Here is a 26,031-nt window from a genome sequence, read left to right as displayed (position 1 = left end):
CATCTCTCATCAACCCCAACCAGTATGGGCAACGGTCAAGGATCATGGGAGCTGCAGTCCAACAGCATCTGGTGGGGCCACAGGTTCCCTATCCATGAACTAAGGGTCCATGGCTGCGCACCTGGTGGAGTCACCCATGAAAACATCTGCTGCCACCTTTGACATTAATAGATTAATTTTCTTATTCGATTAAACATGCTTTTGCGGATGAGAGCCATGAAAAGTTTCCATGAAAAGTCCATGTAATCCTATGCCGAAATATTCCTTTTTGTTTTTGCTACAATGGGCTAACATGGCTACTATACAGGAATTTGTCACCATCAAGCTGTGTACCTTACGTAGGTCTCCTCTAGACAACCAGTTTATTCAGCATTCATCCTGATTTGCTTGCAGAAAATTTACTCTGTGGTTAGATTATATCTGGTCTTTATTGAGCATGCATTCTGATTTGTTTACAGGGAGGTTATATGACAATAAGCATTCATCCTGCTTTGCTTGTGGGATGTTTATGCATTCCTAATTATTGTTTGTCCATCCTACGTTTTGCAATGCATTGTTTTATCACATTTCAAGTCTTTTTTATTTTTTTAGTGGATTTGTCATGCTAGGGCAAAAGAGCACTTTGATCCAATTTAACTGCGGAGACCTAAAGTTCTGGTGCATGCTTGAATCCCTTCCCACAAATAATGACAGTCTAGAGAGGCACCCCCTAGACCAAACTTTTCAAAACTAACACAGCACAGAGCTTGAAGGGGGCAATATCCACCCCAGTATGTATAATACTACTTTCCTCATGCCCCTGTATCTGGGAAATTTCTCTCTCTCTTTGGCAGCTGTACAGGCTTTCCATCTTGAACATTTCCATTGCCATCCATTTACTAAAACCCTGAAGCACAATAATCACATATTGCAGATCAAAACATATTGAGGCAATTTCTGAATATCTTTGGGTGTTACGGGAAATTCTGGATAGGCTTCATACCTTGCAAAGATCAGATTTCTTTGGTCTCTTGCCTGGCCCAAGGTTTTTTCTTGTTTTTTAACAATTTGATGCATACTGTAACATAGCCAGGACACTGAAGATACCCCCAGCTGCTTTTAATTGCTACCTTGGCAGCATCTGTAAAGGGGGCAAGGAACAAAGAAGCGTTGTTTGTTCACAGCAACATCTGCTGATTGTGGGATTATCCCAGCGCCTAGTAGTCAAGCTCATTTATTGGCAAAAAGGCTCTTCTAGAATAAATGAAAGGTGTCAAGTAATGACAGGTAGGACAAGGTTTGGAAACCCGACCAGTTTTTTCGCACCCATATTCACTCTCCGTGTCTCTCTTTGCATTGGTTCGTCTACAACTCAATTATGGAGTAGAACAAACACAATAGCTAGAGGAGTTATAGTGGAAACATTCGGGAGATTTACAGTTCTGCTCTTACTGGCATTGGGAGATTATCCTTGCATGTTTCTAATAACCATCCAGCAGGTGGTGCTATTGCAAAACGTTTACTCCACTGGCATAAATTCCCGCATTGAGAAGGAATCAAAAAGGCAGAGAATGTAAATTGGATGCATGCTCCAACTTTTATTGGGCAAAGGTTGTTTAAGAGACATACAGTTGCCTAGTTTGCACATAACTCTAAACCATATTTTAGTGTTACATCCCCAAGTGTATGGCTTGTACGTTCACTCTCCTCTTTTAGCCCCAATGAGATTGGAAGTGGTCACTTCTGTTTCCAACTAACTAGGGAAAAAGCTGGGATCCTTAGCCCGATTGAAATGGAAGCAAGAACTTCCCATCTCCTCCGTGTAGCCATGCCCAAGGAGGAGGGTGGGGACAAGCACATGAGTTGAAAGTTTGCTGCTGCTTGTGTACATAGCGCTAAACTATGGTTTAGCATTGTGTGCTGCCTCAGCCAGTTCTCTGTGTTTTTGTAACATCTAGAGCCCTTTTCACATGACCAATGGGATAATGAATACATAGAGGAACAGGGAACAAGACTGTGGTGACAGGCCCCACCCCCAACATCCACATGTCCATTGGCTCTTCAGCATGGAGCCTACCAGTGGAGACTAGTGGCTCTGATGTCAGTGGGGCAGTGAATCAACTCTGGGCAGAAAGCACCTTGGATAGCTCCTTGAAAGTCCAGACTAAACATGGAGCGGAGTCTCTGCCCCACTGACATTGCAGCCACCAGCCTCCACTGGAGCCTACACATACACAGTCTACGCCAAAGTCAATGAACGTGGTGGGCATGACCGAGGGCTGCTACTGAGATCATGCTCCCTCCCATGCATGCATTCAGGCGTTGCCTGTAGAATCTTAGCTACTGATTCAGGAACCGCACAGGTGTTGGCAACATGTTTTGTAAGCAGGGTTATATACAGCTCACTGGCAGGGCTCTAAACAGGCTTGCAGCAGGGTTTCTCGTAAGTTCCCAGTGCAAAGGCCCCTGGGAATTGCCATATACCAGGGCTTGCTCCTGTGGAAAAAGAGGTGAGAAACCAGCTTTAGGAAAGGCTGGGGACAGAGGAGGCAGGAAAGCAATAGGATTGGCCAGGTATTTTGGAGATTTCAGAGGATTCTTAAAAAAAAAAAATGAAGCCTGACTCGAAATTGAATACTGTTGCGCACTGCTTCTCAGGAGTGTTACAAAGAACTTGCATTCTGTGCTCCCTCGTGATAAACCAGAGTGCACACAAAAAGAAAAAAGAAATTATCTTGGAAAACAAGGACTTACCTGTGAGTCTTCTTCCTCCAACAGGCGTGGGTTGTATTGTCTCCATGAACAATAGGAGGCAGACAGTACCCACAACTGAATGTTGTGCTTGCGGGGTGCCTGGTTTGCACAGACATGCCATTCTGCCCTCAGTGGATGCATCAGGGGCCTTATCAGAGAGATCAGGAGATCTATACTTTTGACAAACAGCTCCTGCTGGGTACATGTCGCACACTTAAAGCGCATTATTTCCCCCCAAACATCCTGGGAAATGTAGTTTACCTCTCTTCATAGAGCTACAATTGCCAGCACCCTTAACAAACTACAGTTTCCAGGATTGTTTGGGGAAAAGAATGTGCTTTAAATGTATGTTGTGTACACAGTCTTTTGTCCCTTTCTCCTGACTTCGTGAGTTGTATTTGGGATTGTTGGAGATACTCTACCAGTGCTTGCCACATCAACCTGCACCCTTTGTTTGGGACTTGGCATGGGACCCTCAATTTTCCCAGTTATTTCATGCGAGATCCCCCACCCCTGCTAGCACTTCTTTCCTGAAGAGCTTTTTGAGACTTCAGTCCTTCCCTGCTCACGTCATTATGAAGCAGTCTTCAACCATCGCAACTGGACTTTGGATCATTGGACGCTTCCTTATGCCTTCATTCATTCATTCATTCATTCTTATGCCAGGTCAGAGCACTGGCCCATCTACCTCAATATTGTCTACACTGACTGACAGCAACCCTCCAGGATTTCAAGCAGGGGTCTCTCCCAGCCCTACCTGGAGATGCCGGAGATTGAACCTGGGACCAGAGCTTGGAAAAGTTACTTTTTTGAACTACAACTCCCATCAGCCCCAGCCAGCATGGCCACTGGATTGGGTGATGGGAGTCGTAGATCAAAAAAGTAACTTTTCCAAGCTCTGCCTGGGACCTTCTGCATGCAAGGCAGATGCTCTACCATTGAGCTACGGCTCTTCCCTTCAGACCTCAGACCTGCCAAGCCAGCCTCTGTACTGTCCATCAGGAGTCCATCAGCAGAGCCACTAAGCTGTTCTGACCCTCTGGAGCAGAGAACCAAACAGAAAATCTAAACAGTGTGATTTTGAACGCCTGGCCTTGGGTGGAGCTGGGAAGGTTCACTGAGGGAAGACAGGGAGGAGTATCAAGCTGGAAGACAGAAAATCAGAGCTGCTCCCACTTCTAACCTGACCCCATCAAAGATAGTCCCTTTCATCCATCTTTCTCTTCTGGTTGGGGCATCTAAACAGGCATGGAGCCTCTTTCCACTCACAGGCTGCATTCCCTTCTGGGCAACCTTCTGGGGCCAAATATCAGTGGTGGGCGAGGCCAAGAAGCCAAAGTGGCCAATGTCAATTTCACCTTTGCATAGCAGACTAGCATTGCCACCCACCTACCTCTCTCTATCCTCCATCCAGGCAAGCAAGAATGGTCAAAAACACTCAAGGAGAGTCCTGAGGGCCAGACAGAGGCATGTACACCCCAGGCCTGAGGTTCCCCCAAAATGTGTTTCAGGCTTCTCTCACACTTCCCCCAATATGTACCCATATTTTCTGCTGTATCTTTTATTGGAAGAATAATCCAGTAGCTCCCTCTCATATCTCAACACACTCCTGCCCTCTACCAGCTCCTTTGCCCCTCCAGCTTCAGGTGTCCAATGGGCCTCCTGCTCCTTCAAAGGTCTCCACTTTTTCTCCCTTGCTGCCCATGACACCTGGGAAGTGCTCCCTAGGATCCATGCTGCCACCCACCGCTACTTCCCTCAATTGTTGTTATATGCCTCCAAGTTGACTTATGGTGACCCTATGAATCAGCGACCTCCAAGAGCGTCTGTCATGAACCACCCTGTTCAGATCTTGTAAGTTCAGGTCTGTGGCTTCCTTTATGGAATCAATCCATCTCTTGTTTGGCCTTCCTATTTTTCTACCCCTTCTGTTTTTCCCAGCATTATTAACTTTTCTAATGAATCATGTCTTCTCATTATGTGTCCAAAGTATGATAACCTCAGTTTCATCATTCTACCTTCTACTGATAGTTCTGGTTTAATTTGTTCTAACACCCAATTATTTGTCTTTTTCGCAGTCCATGGTATCTGCAAAGCTGTCCTCCAACACATTTGAAATGAGTTGATTTTTCTCTTATCCACTTTTTTCACTGTCCACTTCCCTCAAATACCTCCTCAAAGTCTACCTTTTCTGTAACCCCCCGTCCTAGCCTCCTAGTGTAGCCAAGCCAAAATGCACATAAACAAGATAAACTAATATTCTACCCATTCATCCTGCCTCCGTGTCCCTCCCCTTCCTCGGTTGTCTCCTATGTGTCAAATTTTAGACTGTAATCCTCTTGGGGCAGGGCTTTTTCTAATTTCTAAAGCGCTATGCTTACGGGTGATACTAAACAAGTAAATAAATCAAGCAGTTCCTTCCTTGTCATCTTGCAATTCATTCATCTGTCCTCTCATTGATTTCAAAGTTTAGACTGTAAAACCCTTGGGGCGAGGGGCCTTTGAGGGGGGAGCACTTATATTGTACAGCAACAACATGCTTGATAGTTCTGTATAAGTCGATGAACAACAAATGCTGCCCAGCTTTTTCAAGCAGACTCATGTGACTATACAGAGGCATGGAAGACATCCCTTCTACGGCATTATCCGAACATTTCTGTGATTGCTTTACCCTTTCCTTTCTTCCCTTCTCTTCTAACTCTGAGACCTCCTTGGGATGGTCTGCCTTGAATAAAAATCTTACTTATTTTAGACAGTGGAAACCAGTCACAAATATATGAAAGGCCTCTCTGGAAAAACCACCTGCTTTGCTTAAATATATGGTCTTGGGGACTGTCAAGACCCTGCCCAGTGTTTCCATGCTCTCGTCTTCTCCAAGTTCAGCCATTTCTCCTGGGATGGGTCTGGTTATTCTCACTGACAGACTCCAGCACGAAGGCTGAGTTTTCTGCTGTCTAGAATGGAAATTTCTTCGTTTGTTTCATAAGCAGCATGCTATTTCCTTGGCTGGAGGCCTTCCTTTTTTAAAAAAATTCTAATCTCTGCCATGTGTTGGTCAATGCGAACTGGAATTTGCCTAATCTCTCCCCATCCTCTTCGCCCATGTGCGTGCGTGCAATTCTCTAAGCCATGTTGCCAACACATTGCTCAAACTGAGTGGGAGGCTGCTTTGCAAGGGGGCTGGACTTTTCTGGCAATCTGAAAACGAACAATTGTGGTATGTAATATTTGTTCCACTCCCCTACAGAGAGACTGAGTGGATAATTGCGTGAATAACAGCAATAAACAACCAGCGGTGCCTGGCTTTAGTAAGTTAACCAATATCTGCAGACTCACTGGGCATTAACTATCATAATTTCTCATACTGACATTCAATCTGTGCTGTCAGTCATGAATCTTTGCCTCTAAGAGCAAGATAGAAGGAAGGCCTGAGAGTGGTGGGAAGAAAATGTCACTCTTGTATGTTTATGTATGTATTTCCCTTCTAGTCCCCTGAATGGTTGAAAATTTAGGATGGCCTTTTAAAGGTCAGTTTCTGCGGAAGGAAAGGGTGCTGGTGAAATATGGTGGGTCTGTAATTAAGTAGGGTTGTGGTGGTGGCTGGTTTACGATTACTAAACAGCCTGCATCATGGAAAGTTTAGAGGACATACCAATCAGGAAGCTAGACAAGAACTTTATTGTCTCTCTCAAATGAGAACAAAACAGACACAGGACACGCCCAACTCCACCCAGATGCAACTGAGTCCAGTGCCACCTAGTGATGAAACTCTGTAATGACACAATCTACACACATGTAAATGCTGGAGCCAGAATTATGTACAGGTGTAACAGGTATGGTGTGTGTGTACGGAATGTGCAGGCAGTGTGTCCCCAAGCATTATCAGTGCAATTTCTGCCTTCATGCAACCATGCCAGAGCCTAGAAAGAAAACAAAGAATCTGCACCTCAAGGCCTTTTTCCTTCCCCTATGGACCACTTAAAAATTGCTGATGGTCTTGGTGGAGATTGTCATGGCCCCGTCAGAGGACTCATCAGACAAGGATGACTCAGGAGTAACAGCAGCAGACCCAGAAGCAGCAGACCCAGAAGGAGAAATGGAGGAAACTCCTGAGAACCCAGCTCCTTCTCCCCCTCAGCTGCAGAGCACCCCAGACACAGCTGAAGCCCTTCAGCCAGACGCAGCCAGTGAACAGGATACTCCCCCCTCACCTGCAGAACGTAGACAGCAGAAGGTCAGGCAGAAGAGGGGCAGGCCTGTCCACTTAAGGCCAAAATGCTGAGGGCTCACACCTGCTGACAAACCTGCTCCTTAAAAGTCAAACCTTGGTTTCAGCTTGTTGCTGACTACAGCGTCAGGCGTGACCACTGTGTGTCTTCCTATCCCCTGAACCTTGACTTGGACTGATCTCTCAGCAAACTAGACCCGGACCTTCACTGATGTCACTTCTGGATTTCTGGCTTGGCACGTAAGCTTCGAATGGCCTCTGCCCTTATCTTGCTTCCTCCTTGCTAGCCTGGCAGATTTATAGCCAAGCTGCCGGCTGAGGACTTACGGCCTGGCAATTACCAAGGAATCTCCAGCCCTGTCTGCACCCCCACCGACACTGCTGTCTCAGTGAAGAGCTGACAGAGATTTAATTATTTTTCCTGCCTGTTGTAGCAATTATAATGTGCTGTGCTAGATGCTGTATGATTTCTAATTGTTGGAAGGGCTCCAGGGACAGGGCCTTTTCAGTATTAGTACTACAATTATGGACTGCTCTCCCTGGTGAGAATTGACAGACTCCCTGTCTTCCTGCACTTAGGCAGACATTTTATTCAGACAGGCTTTTGGTGTTTCATTTAATTGCTTCTTAACAGTTCATACCATCTGCTGCAGTTGCTTTTTCACTGAGGCTGCAATCCTATGGTCAATTATAGAATCAAAGAATAGTAGAGTTGGAAGGGGCCTATAAGGCCATTCAGTCTAGCCCCCTGCTCGATACTAGGGTTGCCAGGTCAGAAGTATTCCAAACCTTGAGATTTCAGGGGTGGGCCCTAGTGATGTCACCAGGTGGGCCCTAGTGATGTCAAAGGGACGGGCCTGAGTGATGTTATTAAGCATGATACATTAAGCATCAACCACAGTTGCTTGGAGCATACAATTCAAACAAAAACATTTCTGTGATTGGAAATTAAGATAGAAATCTTAGCTGAAAGATAGAGCCTGGGTAGGGAACATTTAATCTAGCCTACTTGATTCTGGCAAGAACGATTTAAGTGCCCTCAGGCCAGGCCAGGCCAGTCACCAGAAGGCCATCGTAGGAAGAAAGGAGGCTAGTGTTGTGGAGATGTTCGATAGGAGCACTCAGGAGTAAAGATGGATGCCCCTGAAGGTTGCAATTCTAAACACACTTACTGAGCCCCACAGAACTCAATAGGACTTACTTCTGAGTAGATATAGTTTGGATTGTGCTGTTGGTAAAGATTGACTAGGGATCCTCTGCAAAGATATCCATATCCAAGCATGGTTGGCAACCCCCTGCCTGGAATGCCCTGCCTGCCTTTTAACATGGCTGCTCCAAAGTTCTTTACAGATTTGACTCTTCACATCAGAAAGAGGTCTGAGAAATGAGTAAGAGTAAGAAGATTCTCTACCTTTTTCTGTCTACCCTGTGGGCTGCAATAAACTCACTTTGACAGCCAACCCAATTCCAGTGAGTAATAACTGACAGAGAGAAAACACACATGGTTTGGTCTACCTTCACAGACAGCAGCTTGGAAACAATTGCAGCCACACTTTCTAGGATGTGAATTCTCTTTTACCACTATTGTGCAAGAAAGAAACCGTCATGCAAACAACAAAGTGCATCATCAGTGGGTTTAAGGGGGTTGAGCTGAGTGCCTGGAACCACTGTTGTTGCTTCTATGGATGTAAGGGAGTGAGGTTGAAAGTCAATCAAATGCAAACAGAAAACAAAGGCAGCAATGATTTCCTAAATGCAATACTATACCAACCACAAGAAGATTCCTATGAGTAAGACAGAAAACTCTGCATCCCACGACGTCAGGATTCCTAACCAAAACCCAAAACTAAAACAATCCTGGCAGCCAGTCAGCCAAGGTCACAGAAATCCCCATGTAACACAACCTGACTCAGGGGCTGTAGTTAGTGCTGAATGCTGTGGCATGATTGCTGACATGAGTGATACCCTATCAGCACATACTTCTGCTCTGAAAACTGCACTGGTTTGCTACCATGCCAAGTTCAAGGTGTGCTTTCCATGTTATGGGTGCCACCTAGTACTTGTTCTGCTCTTGTAAGAAACCAGTCCTTTAGTGTGGCAGCACCTATGCTTTGGAACTCCCTGCCTATTGACATTAGCCTTGATTGTACTCTTTTTGGCCCCTTCTAAAAATACTTCTGTTTAAGCAAGCCTACCCAGGCATGTAAACCTATTGTGTTTTTAATGTTTTTAACTCATTGTTGGTTTTATTATTTTGAATGTTTTTAAATACTTTTCTTTAACTATTTTTGCTAATAATTTTATTGTTTTAATTCTTTCTGTAAACTACTTTGAGGTTTATTTACAATAAAGTAGTATATAAATGTTGTAAATAAATACATCAATAAATTTTGGTGTCACTGTGGCTGTTGGGTCTCTTTCTACTTTAAGGAACAAAGGAATCTGCCTTATACCTGAGACCATTTGGTACCATCTAGCTCAGTACTGATCACATGGACTAGCACTGGCTTTCCAGGATTCCAAGCAAAAGACTTTTCCAGAAACTGCATTTTGGACTCCTGCATGCACAGCATATGCTCTTACCATTGAGCTACAACCCTTCCACTGCTTAAAAAAGTATCTTTTAAAATTGTTCTTTTCAATTCATTAATGTATGCAAATCATACCTAGGGCAGATCCACACCATTCATTTAAAGCCCATTCAACACACATTTATTTATTTATTATTTGATTTATATCCCACCCTTCCTTCCAGCAGGATCCCGGGGCGGCAAACAAAAGCATTAAAAACACTTTAAAACATCATAAACACAGACCTTAAAACAAAGCAACTTTAAAAACATTTTTTTTTTTACAAAAAAAGCTTTAAAGACATCTTTTAAAACAGGGTTAGAAAACATAGTTTTTTTAAAAAAAGTTTTTTAAAAAACATATTAAAAAGCAATTCCATGTAGGGCTTTGTACACCAAAACTAGAAGCTTGAACTTGGCCCATAGGAAATGGGCAGCCAGTGCAATTCTTTCAGCCGTGGGGTGACATGTTGGCGATATCATGCCTCAGTGAGCAGTCTCACTGCCGCATTTTGCACCAGCTGCAACTTCCAGGCCAACCTCAAGGGCAGCCCCACATAAAGTGCATTACAGTAATCCAGCCCGGAGGTTACCAGTGTATGGACAACAGTGGTCAGGCTATTCCAGTCCAGAAACGGCCACAGCTGTCTTACCAGCTGAAGCTGGTAAAAGGCACTCCTAGCCACTGAGGTCACCTGGGCCTCTAGCAACAAAGATGGATCCAGAAGCACCCCAAGACTACGAACCGGCTCTTTCAGAAGGAGTATGACCCCATCCAAAGCAGGCAACTGACCTATTATCCGAGTTCAGGAACCACCAACCCACAACATCTCCATTTTGCTAGAATTCAGACTCAGTTTATTGGCCCTCATCTAGCCCACCACGAAGTCCAGGCAGTGGTCCAGGGCTTGCACGGCCTCTAGCGATTCAGATGTTACAGAGAAATAGAGCTGGGTATCATCTGCATACTCCTGACACCTCGCCCCAAATCTCCTGATGACCACTACCAAGGGCTTCATAAACAGTATGGAGGACAAAATGGTACCCATCTGCACCCCACAGCACAACTGCCAGGGGGCCAAAAGACAGTCACCCAATGCTATTCTCTGAGAATGACCTTGTAGATAGGATCAGAACCACTGTAAAACAGTGCCTCCAATACCCATTCCACCAAGTCGGCCCAGAAGGATACCATGGTCAGTGGTATCATAAGCTGCTGAGAGATCAAGTAAGAATAACAGGGTCGCACTCCCCGTCTTTCTCCCAATAAAGGTCATCCATCAGGGCAACCAAGGCAGATTCAATCCCATAACCAGGCCTGAACCCAGACTGGGATGGGTCAAGAGAATCTGTTTCATCCAAGTGTACTTGCAATTGCCGCGCCACAACCCTCTCAATCATCTTCCCTAAGAAGGGGGTATTTGCGACCGTTTGGTACTTCTCAGAAACCAATGGGTCCATGGTCAGCTTTTTCAGGAGCGGTTGGATCACCGCCTCTTTCAAGCCAGCTGGAACCACTCCCTCCCACAATGATGTGTTGACCACACCTTGGATTTGAAGCACATTAATCCCACCACAGAATCCTGGGAACTGTAGTTTGTTAAGGGTGGTGGGAACTATAACTGAGGGGGAAACTACACTTCCCAGGATTCTTTAGGGGAAGTCATGCACTTTAAATGAGACTTGGATGTGCTTTAAACATATTGTATGGATCTACTTAATAAACGTTGCCTGCATGTATTATTTTTTTTAAACGAAAATAAGCTATACAGTTTACTGGGTGACAATGGGCTACTCACCATCTCTCAGCCTAATCTGCCCCTCAGGATGAAAACAACAGAGAGAAACCATGACCACCCCAAGAAAGAAGGGCACACTTAAAATGTAGAGGAAATAATGTACAACCATAGTGTGAAATCAGATACTTATCGGGAAATAGTGCAAAGAAATATTTTTGTAAGCAAGACTGTCAAAGATGTTTATCGTTTACACAACCTGTAAAGATATTTATAGTGCAATCCTATGCATGTTTACTCAGAAGCAAGTCCCAATGTATTCAGTGGGGCTTACGCAAACAGGGAAGCATGCACAAAACTGCAACCTCAAGTGATAAGGAACTTCACTCGCCCAACCCCAATTTCAGAATCATGCCACTTTAAACTGTTTTGCAACTGTTTATACTTGTTTTTATGGTTACTGGATTTTAAAGGGATTTATTTCTTGTTGTGAGCTGCCTTGGTTTCCAGTCGGCAACCCTACCTTACAGGGTTGTTGGGAAGACTCCATATACACACACACACTGGAGATGTAAAAATACATACACCTGATACAATTGTTTATTGTCAAAACCAGTTGATCATTGCAGAACATTTTTTTAAAAAAAATAAAATCAGTATTAGTTTCCTACATAACAAAAGCAGTGGCATCTAGGTAAGCCCTGCCTAATTACTTTAAAAATAGGATTGCAGGGGAGATAGATTTACAATACAAACACAATTCTTTGCTATGTTCACTCAAAAGTCCTATTAATTTTCAACACAATCCTAACCATGTCTACTCAAAAGTAAGTCCTATTGAATTCAATGGGATTAACTCTGGGTATGTGGGATTAGCATTGCAGCTTAACTCCCAGAAAAGTGAGTGTAGAATTACAGCTTCATATTGGGAAGGTTTTCAAAACCCTGACCTCTTCAACAGCCCAGGAAAATTTAAACTTGTTTGACTCCTGCACACAAGAGAGAAAAAGACTGAAAGCTATTACTCAATTTGTGAGATTTTCAGATAACAGTTTTCTGGCGTTGCAATGGGGTCTAGGTACTGCCTGAAGGTCAACATATCCCTTGTCAATCAACAACCCTGACTTCACTTATTGACTACAAACTTGAAAGGGTGGGGTTAGAGCAGCCAGCTACAGTTCATTTAACAGAAGTTACGGGGGTAGCGGCTGATGCTTTGGTGTATATCTCTTGAACCAGACCACTTAGAAACTTATTTTTTTAAAAAAATGAAAGCTGATAGTCCAAAGTGTAAGGTGACTTCCCTGGAGACCCAGAGAGGACCCCAACAATCCAGAGTCTTTGGGCAAAAAGTAGAGACCTAACAACCCTACTTGATACAGGAATTCTACTTAAAGCATAGTTACTCACCTGTGAGTAAGCGAGGGCTTACTGAGTTAGATATGTGTAAGATTGCACTAGAAGTTATTTAAGTGATTTTTCTGTATTTTCTTTTAATTGATTTTCTTGCTGTGCTCTTATTATTTTGCAAACCATTTTGCATGAGTTTTTATGCAGAAGAGCACCTTTTTAAAAACTGTGAACATTGAACAAATGAATGATTATATTTGTTAATTTATTTTAGGAATCACTAGAATACTACAACTGAGTAGGCTCTTCCCTTCTGTTCAGCAGCTATGATATCAAAATATTTGAAGGACTAAAAGGGAGAAGACTGATAGCCTGCCTACAGCTGTAAAAGAAAACACACGTTTCCCAAGAAAGGAAACTATACAACTATTTTGATTAGATGTGTAACAAACTTTAAATATTCAATACAGAGTAATAGAATCAGGCATTACAGATAAACAGTTGTGGTTGCCAACAGTAGATGGAGATTTAGTATATTTGGCCAGATAATAGAACTCACCCACCCCCAAATAAGGTATTTGGAACTTGAAATGCTTAACAGATAACATGGCTTTAGGAGGGTAAACATATAAAAAGTCCAAAGCAAAGAGAAAAATTTTCAGACGTACGTTAGCAAACAAAAACTGGAGAATAACAGACAACCAAGTACATATATGGACAGCCTTATTTATAGTGGTTAGAGTGTTGAACTATATGACCTGGGAGACCAAGGTTCAAGTTCCCACTTGACCATGAAACTTATTCGGTGACCTTAGTTGGTCACTGTCTCTCAGCCTAACCTACCTCTTGGAGGCTGGGCCTGGCAACCAAGAGGTCTTCTGTATCTTTAAAAGTTGTGCAGCGGGGAGGGAGAATTCCACCTTGTGGTTTTCCCCATTACAGGGTTGCCAGAACACCTGCACTTGGCTGACTTTCTCTTCTCCTAAAGATACAGGATCAGTCTCAGGCCATGAACCTGGCAACCCTAGTTGTTGTGCAGATAAAATGGAAAAGGAAGAATCACGTAGACTACTTTGAGCTCCTTGGAGGAAAGGTGGAATATAAAGGTAATTTTAAAAAAAAGTGTTATGCAGGTTAAATCACTTTCAATCCTATAATAATGTACAAGGTTCTTTTAAAATACACTTGGCATATTTTGAAAAAGGAATGCTTTCAAAAAGTGTCAAAAATAGCTCTTTGTAAGGCCACAGGAGTGGATCAGACATGGAGTTGTCATTTAAAAAATAAAATGAATGTAAATATAAAAAAGGCAAACACAGAGCATGGAAGCCCAATGCTAGGAGTTGTTTGTAAGATCTGGTATAAGGACTTGACCCTGGACTCACAAGTTGATGTTTCCCTAGCCCCTTAACAGCACCACAGTGCCAGCCAGGAAGCCTCTGTGGGTGACGTTGTATCTTCATGTGTGACTTATTCCATGCCACAGGTGCCTTGAAGGTAACTGTAAAACGGCACTCTTCATATCTTGGACTTAAGGGATGACATATTCCATAATTAAATTTGCACTTCAAGTCTGATTTTTGTGCCACTGCAGAAACACTGGGATCAGGCCACTAGATTATTAAGCTGATCCTACATTTTGGAAATTATACCTGTGGAATATTATGAGTGGAAGACCATCCTGGACCGCTGTGTCAACAGTGTTCCCATAAAAAAGCAATGATCTAACCAATTAGAAAATGAAAACATTACACTTTTCTAAAAACATACATATTTGTTTTATAAGAGATATATACATATGCACATAACATACCTTTTTTTACAATAGAGAAAGTGGCAGTTGCAAATAGAATTAACGTGGAATGCGCACTAGATACAAAAGTAAACCCTTATTGGCTATCTTCTCTGAAAAGCCTGTAGCTTATAAAAGAAAGAAAAAAGAAAAGCCTTATCTTAACCAACTCATCAACAGTTAGCAAATTGCTTAATACTGTAGAAAAATAAAGATCTTCTGTTAAAAAGTTGCTTCATTTAAAGAGTCTGCTATATAAAACTAGCTATTCTGTCATACAAAAAATTTCTAGTCCAAGCTACAAAACAAAATACTGGAAGGAAAGAAAGGCAGAACCGACTCGATAATACTGAGTGCACAACAGTAGAGCCAGGGTGGTTATGGGGTTGGTTTGAAACAGTAAATGGGTGGCAGTGGCTGTACAGGTCATAATTACATGTAGAACAACACCTTGGCTTTGTTTTGTGTTGTGTGAGGAGGATTTGCTTTTATTCTTTTCTTTTTTCAGATGCCAAGTAAGAAACTTAAAAATCCTTCAAATGGCAGAAGTCCAAGCTGACTCCACAGCCAGTTGCTCAGCCTTCATCCCCTTTGGCGCACATCCCCATGAGCTAAAAAGAGCCCCTCTCATAATGACTAAAGTTAAACAAAGCCAAGGGTGCGGAGGCTTGGAGGGTTAGCTCAGAAATTCACTCACTTTCCAAAATGATTTTGCTAATCTCCCCTTGTTTACATTTCACAGAGGAATAAACCCTCCCACCTCCATTCTGTTTCCCATCCTGCCTGAATGCTGCTCAGCAGAGTTTAAAAAATGACCACCTGCGCCAAGTGGAGGCAGGAAGTCTTAATGCTACAAGAAGCAAATGGTTCCAAAGTGAGAGGTTTTTGTGCTCTCTCTCCCCGTTCTCATACAGGCTCCATAAAGGAGTGGAAAAGGAAGTACTTTTTCCTCCTACCGGCAGAGACAGTATGCTCTACTGTCAGTGCACTGTACAAAGCTTAAAGCCATTTCCATGTGTTAGCACCCAGTAAAATGTTCAGCGGAAGGCAGACATCTCCTGAGGCTCGTCTCTTTTTCGTATCACACCCTTTCAACTCGGGTGGGATCGTATGCACCTGTAAAAGAGGAAAAGTGGCCGTTACTGGAAGTGCTAGCAATTTATCATCAACCCCCTTCCTCAGTCATGCCTATGCAGGCCAGCTGGAATGGCATGTTGATAACTCATTTAAAACACCAAAGCCCCCAGTTGGGTAATATGTAGCAAGCTTTTGAGTTCTCCAGGACTCTTCAGCAGGCAAGATGCTAGACAAGTTCGGGAAGGGGGGGAACCTCTGGCCTGTGGGCCAATACTGGCCTGCCAGGAGTCTAATGTGGCCTGCAAGGCCATTTTCTTCAAACCATGGCCAACTGCTGATGTCACTCATGACATTAGTTGATGGGCAGGGTTAAATCCTGCACTGGCTGCAGGAGCAGGGAACAGACACATGCAGTGTAGGCTTCAGGATTTAGCCTGATTGGCTGATGACTTGGGGTTAAATCCTCTCCAGTTTGGCAGGATTCCATGCAACCCCCCCTCCTGACTCGGGCTCCTTCTTCCTGCTTCTTGCGGACTGGCTATGAGAGGGAGTTCTCTCATGTGCAGCGGTGCCTGTAAAATACCGGCATCTTTCTCCCCACCCAAGGGGTGGGGACAGAGACACTTTACTAGCCCTATGCCTGGTGCTTTGGGAGGTGCCAGGCCTAGGGCTGGCAACAGTGCTTGGGAATCCCATGCAAGGGATTGTGACATGGGCTGGGCAACCCACTTCTCAATCATGTGATGTCATAATGATGTCATGTGATTGACAAGTGGGAGGTCCTGCCCACTTATTAAATTTGGCCCGCAAGGCTGATCCTGATGAATTAGGGGGTGGTTGGATGAGGGAAAACAACAAAAAGAAAAATCAGGCTGCATGTTACAGCCATGAGGTCCACTTACAGATTCAGTCTGAACTGGAGATGGCAGGCTAATTCTCTGCCAGGTGCTCATATATCAAGTCTAACTTACGATTCTGGGATGAAGACAGAAAATGGCTGCTGCCCCCATTTTTAAATATTTAAAATAGAGTGTTTGACAGCATTCCTGCCTGGTGGCAACCCCATTTTACAGGATCAACCACAGAGACCACAGCTTGTCCAAGAATGCCCAGCGAGTTACATGCTACAACAAAACTTGAAACTTGGGCCACTGGACATCAGTTCTCAGTATTATTGATGGGCTAAGTTGCTCAGTCCTTGTGAAAGCCCTTCACTGGCTGGACCTTGGGAAGGAATAGGAAAAGGTCCTCATCTCCTCATCTAACAAAGATTTGAAATTTAAGAGTAAACCAAGAGCAAAGCTAGAGAGCAGACACAGAACACACCTCCAGGACATTGCCTCCATGTTACAAGCAATTGCTTCTTGTTCATATGAAACTTTTAAGGATATTTAGTCATGGTAATGTTACAGCACGCTAAGGGGAGTATCGAAGGGGGAGAATACGTGGTTCCTAAGGTTCCAAAATAGCTCAAATAGCTTTTGTGGATACCATATCAATTATTTGACAAACAGAGCAAGTGTTCATGCTGCAGAGAAAAACAGGGAGAGAGTTGTGGGAATCTGGCTTAGGGATAGATCAGTCAGTTTTAGTTCTCTCACCTTTGTCTATTTTCCAGTCGCACATTCAGTTCTCCACATTTTTGGATTACTTTGTGGTTGTAATGATGATTTCTGAATGTCCTCATGAGAATTCATCAGCATTTTAATGTGCATTTCTCATCACTGCATGCCATTTGCCCAAATATACATACTGTGCAAGCAATTTCCCCTAATGTAATGCTTTTCAGGGTGATATTTTCATGAATACGTGCATTTTATATGTACTTCCCTCTTGTATACATATTTTTGTACACATTATTTGGTTGCAGAAGTGTGTTGCAAAATTTGGAGAAGTGTGAGTTCCAAAGGAGCTTTTGGTTCATGCATTGTATTGGGAAGTGTAAATTAGGTACTTTTATATCAAAATGCAAACTGAACTGAATCTCACCACAAATCCCTAATTTGGCTTTAACCTATGCACCTGCCTATTGTAATACTATGGTGTGTTTGTTGTGAACAGAAAGCTAACCATTTTCATCCAAATCAAAACTCACTATTCCCTATCCACATAGCTGCCATCAAAATGTAACTCAGGAAATGTGAACAGATCACAGAAACTGTATAGAATACTTTTATTTTTTTTGTAGGATAATGACTTCCATATCCTTGTAGATGAAGAGAACCATACAAGGAATAATTTACCTAGATTTCCAGATCCACTCATTATTTGGATATCGAGCTCAGAGAAAGGGTAAGCTGTGGCTTTTGTAAGCACTTTGGTTACATTTTCTTTCTGTTCTTCACTCACCACAAAATTATTTTGTTTTCAGATCCAGCCACTACAAAGGGAACTTCACAAATTCATGATGTTTTAGAAGCAGTGAGGTGATAGTCGGCCCCCCGTGGTGTTACATTTTCAGCATGTCTACGTGCGAATGCAGGAAGTTAATAGTTAAAACAAATGCTACAAGAGCCACCACACTCTGACAGCAAAGTGATCATGTGTGCCTTGCAGATTGATTATAGCAGGGCAGTCCAGCCAGAATGGAAAACTGCCATAGCAAAAGGAAAGCTCTTTCATAGCAAAGTGGAGTTATCTTCAGCAAAAGAAGCATACACATGAAAAGGAGGAAAACTATAGCTGATCAATGGGAACCTTTTCACACAAATCAGGCCAACACATTATACTGCTCTTATCCAGGGGCACGGATAGGGGCAGGGCAAGGGGACAACCTGTCCTGGGGACATCATAAGAAGAGCCCTGCTGGATCAGGCCAAAGGCCCATTTAGTCTACCATCCTGTTTACACTGTGGCCAACCAAATGCCTACAGGAAGTCCACCAGCAGGACAAGAGCACAACAGTGCTCTCCCCATTAGCTTCTCAGCAATTGGTACTGAGAGGCATATTGCCTCCAACAGTGGAGGTACAACAACAAAGCTGAGGGCCCCCAACATATTAATTTATATAACTCAAGATTGGTGGACAACAAACATTAAACTCATGTAATCTTTTGCCTTCCAGGGCAGTGGCTTATAGACTCTAAATGAAAGCCAGAAGTCCTTGCAGGTAAGCTGTAGTGTTTTCTTGCCCAAGGACTGTAAGTTGGCAAGCAACAGCCCTAATTGAGAGGAGGACTAGGCCCCAACGCCCACTGCAAGCTTTGCCTATGCTTCTTGGTAATGAATGGATTTAATCATTGTTAAATACTAAACCACAGGAGGGAATCTTTGACCCTTAGGCCAAATTTACAACCTCAAGTATGGGGCAGGTAAGGGTGGGCTTGGAAAAAATGGATTTTGCACGTCTCCAAGTTTTGCAAAACAATTCTCTGCTCAAAGAAACAAAAACAAAAAGTGTTAAAAGGGCATACATTTAGAAATGCATACATTGAGGCTGAGATTAAATTGTGTTTTATCACAAACCAGGATTTACAATTTGTGTGTGTGTGTGTGTTTTAATGCAAATCAATGCAGAAACAGGATGGGATGGATTTATGAATGAACACATGCAGAACTGATACACACTGGAAACAGACTGGTCCATCCATCCTTAGTGGAGAGTGGAACTGGGGGTGAGGTCTTTGGGTTCAGCATGTACGTTGGTTCACTCACTTGATTCATGTGAAGCTATTGACAACACGCTCTTCTGTAAAATGCTTACCCTCTTGCTATAGCACAGCCATTTTGTTTCAAAGGTGGGATGTCTCCATATCATCCAGACATTCACTTTTTTTTCCTGGCTCATTGTCTTGGACCGGTGGAGAAATGGGCCTATCCATCTCCAGTTCATCACGCAGGTATATAAGCTTCAAGGATCTGCATTCTGGAAGAGGCGTTCATATTTCTGCTTTTAAAAACCTGTGGGCTTCCGCCCCTTTGTGCAATCCAAAGGCTGGAGAATCATTTCTTCAATGCACATACATCTTGAGAACTAAAGCAGTCCCAGTCAGATCTGGTGAACGTACAGTGCAATGCAACACACTGTACAAAGCGCCCCAGTTTTATCCAAGAAAAGGGCTGGCTCTACAATGAGGTGCAGTGCGACACGTGCCTCAGGCGGCCAATCAGCAGGGACGGCAGATTGTGTCCTTCACCCACAGCCCATGGGCTTGCCTGCCATCATGGCCAGCAGCCAGCCTGCCACCCACCTGCTGCTCTGCCCGCCAGCCACTGCAGCCACCGCAGAAAAGTGACCACTGGCATTCCGGCAGGGTTTTCTAGGCCCACCAGTCTTCACTCAGAGGAATGGGTCCTTCTTCAGCAGGAGGCATTGTGCCTGAGGTGCTCACAGTGTGCCTGCGCTGCTGCTGCTCTCCCACAATAGCAGCAACACTAAAGTTTAACTGTCTCTTCTTCAGAGCACGATTTGAGGCAATTGTTGGAGGTCCCAGGTTGGAGGAAGCAGCAGCAGGAGTAGCAGCTGGCTTGTGGGGGGGAGGAAGGCGGTGGGGGGCTGATGACGGGGCTGTGGAGGAGGGAAGGAAGATGGCATGCTGTGTTGTTCCTGTCCATGGACATTTCAAGGGCACTGACTTTGGCCTATCCTCCCTCCCTCCTGCATACATAACTAAATCTATTCAAAATCCATCGCTGCATCAGAGAACTCATGTGTTAAGTTAGCTACAGAGCCTCACATTCAAGAGGAGATTATCACAGTGTTTTGTTGGATCAAAACATAATGTGGTATGTGCTTCACCTTGATCACTGAGAAAAAGCAATGAAGACCAGCTTGCCTGTTGATAAGGGTGGCAGAACAGAAGGGTGCTCTGACAATCTGGAGAATTCTTAAGACCACAGGCTGAGTAAGACAGACATTAGTCTCCCCCGTGTGGCTTTCCTCTTAGGTCTACTCTCTCATTTCAAAAATTATAGGTGCTTTTTATAGTCACCTTAGAAGTTACAGTATAAAATGAGAAATGTCTTTTGAAGTGGGGGAACCGCTAGGGGAGGAAGGAGACCCACCCCACATTTCCAATCACATGTGATTATTCCTCAGCAGTACCTATACAACCGGCTATTATGAGGAATACAAGACAGACCCACAATACATGCATTTTAAACACAGCTTTTGGGCAGATCTTTGAAGCTTGCTACAAATCTTCCTTCCCTTCTGGCACTCAAATTTCTCACCACAGTCCAAACCGATAATGGCAGTCCTGTCTAAAAGTACAAAAGAACCTTCTAGAATTGGAGAGGTTCCCCTTCCATTCAACTGAGGGGTACTTCTTTCAAGATGATTTTCTACACAGAAAGAGGTTCCACGTAGAGGAGTGAGCCTTTAGGTGTACATTGGCGTTCTAAAGACTCCTAGGTTAACATGCGTGCCTATTAACATTTTCTGTGTAAGCTGAACCCTATTCAGGCATTTGATCTTTTCCTCACATACAAATAAACTTGTGAGAAGTGAAGGGACATACTGTCAAACCCCACCCCCCTGAGGACATTATCTATACACATTTTAGAGCCCTCCATGAATTTGAGGGTGGGGGGCTCTAAAGCAGGGAGTCTCCTGTACTCATGGAGGATCCGTGTGTGATTTAGAACCTGTGGGAATCCTGCAGGAGTACATAGACAGCGCTCCACACTTCAGATTCCACTCCACACGTCTGACATTCATCCTCAAACTCATAGTGGGCTCTAAAATGTCTAGGAGGGCTAGGGAGGGTGGGGCTTGGCTGTGCCGCCCTCCCTACATCTTCATGTGGTTTTGCTTGTGTATGAGATTGAACCCCAAAATGGCACTTGAACCTCAAAGAGAAGTCCAGAGAGTGTACCATATTGATTTATCATAATTCCTTCCTAAAAGCAGCACGGCTTCATCCACAAAACAGCTGCTGTGAACTTAGCAATTAGTAGGAAGGAGAAGCCTTATAGTGATGGTTTAGCCATCACTTGAGTGGAGTCCCAGGAAATTTGACAGGATGCTTTCTGCATCTCTCTCTCTCTTTCATTCTTTCACCTTCCCTAAACCATGACGAAACAACAGTGAGAAGCAGGACTTTCCTCTTGCTGGGTGTGCTCAGTTATTGTTTATATGTCAAATATGTCAAGAATATGTCTGGAACACAGAGCGACAACTGTCAAAGGGGTGTTATTTTTCTTGTGTGTGTATATCTAGTTGACATGCAAGGCATGGATTTTACTAGGGTAAATATCCCAGGCACTGACTGGCAGCTTTTTCTGCTTGTTTGCTTACTTGCAATTAAACAACAGCAGCAAAATTCATATCTGAGATGGAAACAGAAAAAGACTCTTTCTTTTCAAGGACTCTTCAGATGAAGTGTATAGTCATCACCTAGCAAAAGTACCACCTACACAAACCTTGGGGAAATTTTGATCTTACCTAAACAAACTAAATCCCTTCCAGTTTTCTTCTCATTCATGTTGCCCGAGAGTCCATTTTCACCCAGAGAGATGATGCGCCTAGAGACGGAACTCCCGTGGGACAGTTTTCGGGGCAATTCATTTTGACTGAAGGAGATGTCACTTCCTCTTTCCTCTGGACCTTTTGGCTGTTTGTCTTCATCTCCATCCTCACCCAAATCTGTGTTTTTTATGCTCAGACGTCTCATTCGAGAGACCGAGTCAACTTCTTTCATCCTCACCAAACGATCCATGGCAGCTCGGCTAGGGGCAGATGCAAGTTTGCCTTGCAAAGTCTCAATCACCTTGGAAGTAGTCCTAGCTCTCTTTTCCACACTGGGTGGAACCAAGTTTCTTTCAGCACATGGAGGCACAACAGACACAAGAGAAGGAGTTTGGTCTTCTCTGGTGAGACCTTTAAGATGCTCAAAGCTTTGTTCAGCTATCAAAGATTTTTGACCAGCATTCTGATCCTCAATAGATCCCAATGTGATCTTTCTGTCTCCAAAAAAGAGGGAGCTTTCTGTCCAGCCACACTTTCGCCTCCCTTCGTAAGAAGCCGTTTTGGCTTCGATCTTGCCCTCTAGCACCATTTCTTCTGGCAGTTCAAGGCTCTGGGGAGCCTTGTCAGAGTCAGAGTGTTCATTCTGAAGAGTGTTGTTGTCAGGCATGAGGGACTCCATAGCTACCTCTATGCCCAGGATCCGGGCAGCTCTTGCCTGAAGCGATTCATTTGGGGGAATCTCACTGAGGATGGTCTTCCCGTAACTATCTAGTTCAGGCCCTTGGCCATCATCAAATCCCACAGATCTCAAATCTGGCTCAGAGAGACCTTGATTCCTATTTGTAAAATACAATAGCCCTACAGATCCCCTTTCCAAAGCCAAATTATTCCTCGTTGCTGCATTTTTCTTCAGCTTATCAAAGTCAACAACACTGTCTCTTTGATTTTTAACTTTTATTTCCTCCCTGAAGTTGATGCTGTTGAACGGATTGCAGCGATCCTCATCTCCGTAGCTACCTGACAGAACTTTTTTAACTGGTTGTGGACTCATAGCCTGTTTTATTGTCCTTTCTTCAGATTCATGCTTTCTCGATTCTGCAACAACACGTTCGTTTGTGGCCTTAACTGAACCACCCATCTCTTTTGCCTGCAAGCAACTTTGTGACCTGGCACGTACATAAAGGTCTCTCGACACGACCCTTGCAGTTGAACTTTCAGATGCACTTGAACTGTCAGATTTGTTTTTATCCCTCTCCTGTTTAAATATGGGAGTGACTGATATGACAGCTGCTGACTGCATACCAGGTCTATGGTCCTGGCTTGGCCCATCAGTCCTACAGGTCTCACTCTCTGTCGTCCCTCCCTTCTCCTCTTCTCTCTCCTGATGCTCCTCACTCTCCACACCATTTTCACTATGCTCTTCCTGCTCTTGAAGCTCCTTGTTAAAACTTTCCAGCTCACTTATTATATCCCAAGGACGGCGGCTGACAGGTTTCAAGAGGAACTGTCCAAACAGCTCCTTACTCTTGCAAGGGACGCTTCCTTCCTCGAGGACAGATCTAGCTTCCTTTTCCTGCCTAGGAAGAGTGGTGCATGACACACAAGGCAGGTCCCGGCATGCCTTTGGGCTATGGACTACACTCCTTGAACCCACACTGTTGCTGGATTTCTCAAGACACCTTGGAGCTTTTACATTGGATGCAGCCTGCCTACATTTTCTGTTGTCGGCAGCTAACATAGTTGGTTGTTCTGCCTCTGCAGTGGATGTCCCATCTCTTAACAACTGCGGCACCGTCACCATATTTAACCCACTAGGTTCAAAGCCATGGAGACGCCGCCGCAAGATCTGGGGTTCTTCCACGAAGCTGGTCTGCGTTTGCTGGTCTTTGTACTGATCGCCTGGCCATGAGCCAGAGTACTGGAGCTCCTTGTGCTTTGTAGGCTGCAGGAATCTGAGGTCATTTGTTTGTTTGAACTCCGGTCTCCACCACCGCTCCTGTTTTTGTAGCTCATTCTTATTGGTCATGCTTCCTGTAAGGGCTTGGAGCTCCAAGTCTGTGGAGGAGGTGCTTAGGAGACTTTGTTCCTGCAGAACCACACTGTTATCAAGCCCATTCTTCTCATCGGCTCCCTGTGTTAAGTTGTTGTTCCTATCAGTATCTGGCAGGTCCAGTCCAGATTTAACTGGGATGGAGACCAAGCAAAATATTGTCTCGTTGGTTTTCTTCTTTGAACTCCTCTTGCTCTGGATCTCGGTCCCAGGTTCAAACGTCTTCACTTTAGTGATCGTCTTGCAGGGGGGTTCCGTTAGCGGGCTCTGTGCAGCCTGCCTGCCATGGGAGTATTTGTGATTCAAGTCATTACCTGCATCATAACTGTCTCTTTGGATAGGCAAGGCACAACTGTCTTGATCTATGCTGGACCATCTGCTGCTTTGTGCAGAGCTGCCAGGGCTCTGGTTGCATTTCCCAGCAGTGTTAAGCAAGTCTGAAAAGGCACTGTTGTACTCTGGTTCCAGAGAACAATCTTGGAAGGCACACGGACTTAGCCTATTTGTATCCCCAGCAGTTTTGTCACCCTCCCGAAGACTGTCCAGGTGTGCTATTTTAATATGCCGTATTCGAGGGTCATCAAAAGGAATGTACTGGACAGAAGACAGGTGGCCCTCCACATGCCTCGGGTGGCGTTTCTGGTTGAGAGGAACCTGTTCATCTTTACAGTGTTCACGTCCAGCCTTAATGGTGCTAGCGGAGGGCTGGTAACCAAGGACGGCTCCCTCTCTTTCCACAGGACTCTGCACACCATTATTAAAGCACACATCATAGTCGGGCATTTCACCAGGCAAATGTTGGTTTGTACTTTGCTGAGCTGGGGATTTGTAACACGGAGGGGGTATGTACAAAGGGGGCCCCAGACCAGAGTCTTGACTGTAAGGATCCTGAATCTGCTCACTCACTTTGGCCAAACAGGAGATGGCTTCATCTTTTCGTTGGTCATCCTGAAGCAAACCGGTGTCCAGGTTTCCCCTGGTCTGCTGATGAAGCTCATATGAAGGGGGCTTAAGGGGTCTGCCATATTTGGGCTTGGGCAAAGGAAGGAAGTGGGTTGCGGGCTCAAATGATCTAGAGAGTTCCAAGCCCAATCCAGTTGGGGGGCAAGAAGTTGATTTCATTCCACTGAGCGAGTGCTTGCTGTTGACCAAGGGGGGCATTTCAACATACCTCAGGCTCTCCGGTGAAAGAACTCTTGGCAAAGATTGCGATTTCCCCTTTACATGGGAGGAAACGGCAATGCCTCCTTGTCTCACCAAATATGTATCTTGAAGCAGCCTCTCTCTGTCACCATCAACCACGAGTCCTCCAAAGTTGGTTGGCTGGCTCCACCCTTCTGTCTTTAAACTTTGCCACCGGTAGTCTCCAGGGGGGTTCCAGTTCTCCTGCACGCCTGTTCTCCTCACATTCACCATCTCACCTCCTACCTCCCACTGACTTTCCTTCTCATGCCCATAGAAGGCGCAGGGCAATGCCTTTCCTTTCATTTCGGAGTCTCCTCTGTCAGTATAACCTAACAGTGCACTAAAATCTTGGCCTCGTCTTCTCCAGTAGGCAAGATCTTTATCCGTCTTGGGACACGAAGACCAGGCTAACTGTGGTCGGTCATAAAACCTGAAAAATAAAAGAAGTGTCACTGAAAAAGCTCCTACAAACAAACATGCTTTCTTTTTTCTCCATAACTAAGCCCAGTAAAGAATCTCAGCCACCCAGAATCATAAGCCACCCTGCTGATTTCCTACCCTAGCATTTCTGCAGAAATGATGCATGTGGGCTTTCCATGAGAAACCACAGAAGAGCTTTGGCCAAAGCAGTACTTTGCTAAACAACAACAACAACACTACAGTGCACACATATTAGAGAACTTTCCCACTGCATAAACACACTTATGAACTTTTGTGTAACCAATGTTGTTGTGGCATGTCTTCAGCCCCTGTTCAGGGTTCCAGCCAGCCATACCCTACCGTCCAGAATCCTATAAGCTGGGGGTGGAAAGCCTTTTTCAGCCTGGGGGCCACGTTCCCTTCTGGACAACCTTCTAATGGCCAGATGCCAGCAGTAGGTGAGGCAGAGGCAAAACTGAGG

At 44.4% G+C, this 26,031-nt stretch overlaps 1 protein-coding gene across 8 annotated transcripts in view; it reads right to left on the bottom strand.

The window, feature by feature from the left end:
- Positions 1 to 11,888: 11,888 nt before the first annotated feature.
- Positions 11,889 to 26,031, bottom strand: part of JCAD (junctional cadherin 5 associated) — a 96,451-nt gene continuing 82,308 nt past the window's right edge. For 6 of the 8 annotated variants that reach the window (XM_061586010.1, XM_061586011.1, XM_061586009.1 and 3 more), the window contains 2 exons: positions 21,872 to 25,560; positions 11,900 to 15,525 (listed from right to left, as the gene is read on the bottom strand). In XM_061586010.1, coding sequence (XP_061441994.1) covers positions 15,491 to 15,525; positions 21,872 to 25,560 — 3,724 coding nt within the window. In that variant the 3' untranslated portion in view covers positions 11,900 to 15,490. Of the gene's footprint in view, positions 15,526 to 19,189; positions 25,561 to 26,031 lie in introns of all 8 variants that reach the window. The other 2 variants (XR_009758062.1, XM_061586014.1) reach the window with 2 other exon arrangements.

The sequence above is a fragment of the Rhineura floridana genome, chromosome 10 (genome assembly GCF_030035675.1).
Source record: "Rhineura floridana isolate rRhiFlo1 chromosome 10, rRhiFlo1.hap2, whole genome shotgun sequence".
Lineage (NCBI taxonomy): Eukaryota > Metazoa > Chordata > Lepidosauria > Squamata > Rhineuridae > Rhineura > Rhineura floridana.
Note: the sequence above shows the minus strand (reverse complement) of the source record. Positions and strands in the feature narration are given on the sequence as shown.